Source organism: Buceros rhinoceros, unplaced genomic scaffold (assembly GCF_000710305.1).
Source record: "Buceros rhinoceros silvestris isolate BGI_N320 unplaced genomic scaffold, ASM71030v1 scaffold26436, whole genome shotgun sequence".
Classification (NCBI taxonomy): Eukaryota; Metazoa; Chordata; class Aves; order Bucerotiformes; family Bucerotidae; genus Buceros; species Buceros rhinoceros.
The window spans coordinates 51176-53035 of NW_010418575.1; the positions used below are offsets into that span (position 1 = coordinate 51176).

A 1860-nucleotide genomic window follows, 5' to 3' on the forward strand; every position below is an offset into this window, starting at 1 on the left:
TTCCTGAGGACAGGGCGCGAGAACTCTGCGGAACTGGACTACCCGCTCCATTACCGACAGAGAGGAGGATGCTGTAACTTTTTACTCTGGGATAAACATTTCCCTTGTCCTACACACTCACACTGCACTGGCCCTTTGAACCACAGGCTCACGGTACGAACTCGGGTTTCACTCGTGTCGTGACACAAGGAGATCCACGTTTGCCTTACGGCCTTTCCAGGACCGAGCTCCCACCCAGTAAGAATCATCTCCTTGCCCACAGGCAGCCTCTTTCTCTAGCTATTCTGAGCATCGGATCCAATTTATTAACTAATACAGCTTACTCTGTATCCATGAACTGTCTTAATTATTTACCACTCGCCCCATCTTGGTGTCATTTGGAAACTTCCCTCGGTAATGATTTTATGGTTTCTTTCAGGTCATTGATAAAAGTGTTATATAGCTCATGGACACCAACCAATCCCCAAAGAACTACGCTGGAAATGCAAATCATTGCTCATTTATAATTACATCCAGAAATATCAGTTAGCCAGTTTTAAATCCACTTAATGTGTGCCATATTGATTTTATATCATTCTAGTTTATTAATCAAAATAACCAGTGGCATAAAATCAAATGCTTTACAGAAAATCCAAATGCATGAATTCACCACTTTCACTTCTTTAAGCCCAGCTGGAAATAATACCCCACAATATATCAAACCAAGCTCTACTACTTTTCTCTTACACGAGGAGGATTACGTTATTTTGCAGTCACATCCGACGTAAGCACATTCTTGTTCCCCAATCCTGCTTATTTACTCCGAGGAAAGCCATGCATTTAAGTGGAGAGATCTGCTGCTCCTTATAGCTTCGCTTTTCCGAAGAATTCTCTGTTTTTAACCCAAATCTTCTCTGTATCTGCTCCTCCTTCTCTCCCAAGAACCGTTCAACATGAGTGCAGTAATGAAAAACTTGTATGAAACAGCGAAACCCTGAACAAGAGTTGCACCATCTCTAGCTCCCAGTCCCCCTCTATTCGCAGCAGATCTCTTGGCTACTGTTGACATAACACTATTAAACACACACAACTTCATTATTACATAAAACCTGCTCTATCAGTACTAATCCACACTTCAGTTAATTAGCAACAGTAAAGCATACATAAAAAAGAGAGAGAACAATACAAATACCTGTGGATCTTTGAAATACATTTCATACAGCTGAATGGTCCGCCGGCTTGCTTGACTCCCATGATACACCACCACGTTCAGCTCTGTCCAGGTGCGGAACTCCCTTTCCCAGTTGGGAATTGTAGACAACGGTGCAATAACCAAGAAAGGACCGTGGATTCCTTTCAAATATATCTCATAGAGAAACGTAATGGACTGGATAGTCTTTCCCAACCCCATTTCATCTGCTAAAATGCAGTTTCGTCTGAAAACAACGATAACAACAGCCTGAATGCTTTATTCTTAACTAAAAACACAGAAAATCAGCAAGGAGCTGAAGTGAATAGCACAGAAACTTCTAGAATGGCAAGTTTACACCGAACAGACATCAGATTCTTCTTGCATTTTAAATATATGTCATGATTTGTGCTGTAATAAGGATGGATGTAGCCCTTTTTATGCACCTCCCGAGTTCACATGGGTGAGGAAGGGGCTGCAGGGGTGTGCATGAACAGTTACACAGGCAAAACCATTTGCCAGAAGAGTCTATGGGAAATATTCACGCTGTAAGCAACATTATGTCATCCACCCAGAATTAATTTGCATGTGACTCCCAGAGCAAAATGAGACGTAAATAATCCTAAAACCTCGCCGTAGAAGGTTATTGCTTCACACAAACTGTTAAAAGCTTTTCCAAAGCGGGGTTCAGC

At 41.8% G+C, this 1860-nt stretch overlaps 1 protein-coding gene across 1 annotated transcript in view; it reads right to left on the minus strand.

Annotated features, from left to right (window-relative positions):
- The window catches only part of CHD7 (chromodomain helicase DNA binding protein 7), a gene marked incomplete at its 5' end in the record, with an annotated part of 44803 nt that overhangs the window by 31254 nt on the left and 11689 nt on the right, over nt 1-1860 (minus strand). Inside the window, one exon of the mRNA XM_010138602.1 lies at nt 1172-1415. Within this exon, the coding sequence (XP_010136904.1) occupies nt 1172-1415 (244 nt within the window). The remainder of the gene's footprint in view (nt 1-1171; nt 1416-1860) is intronic.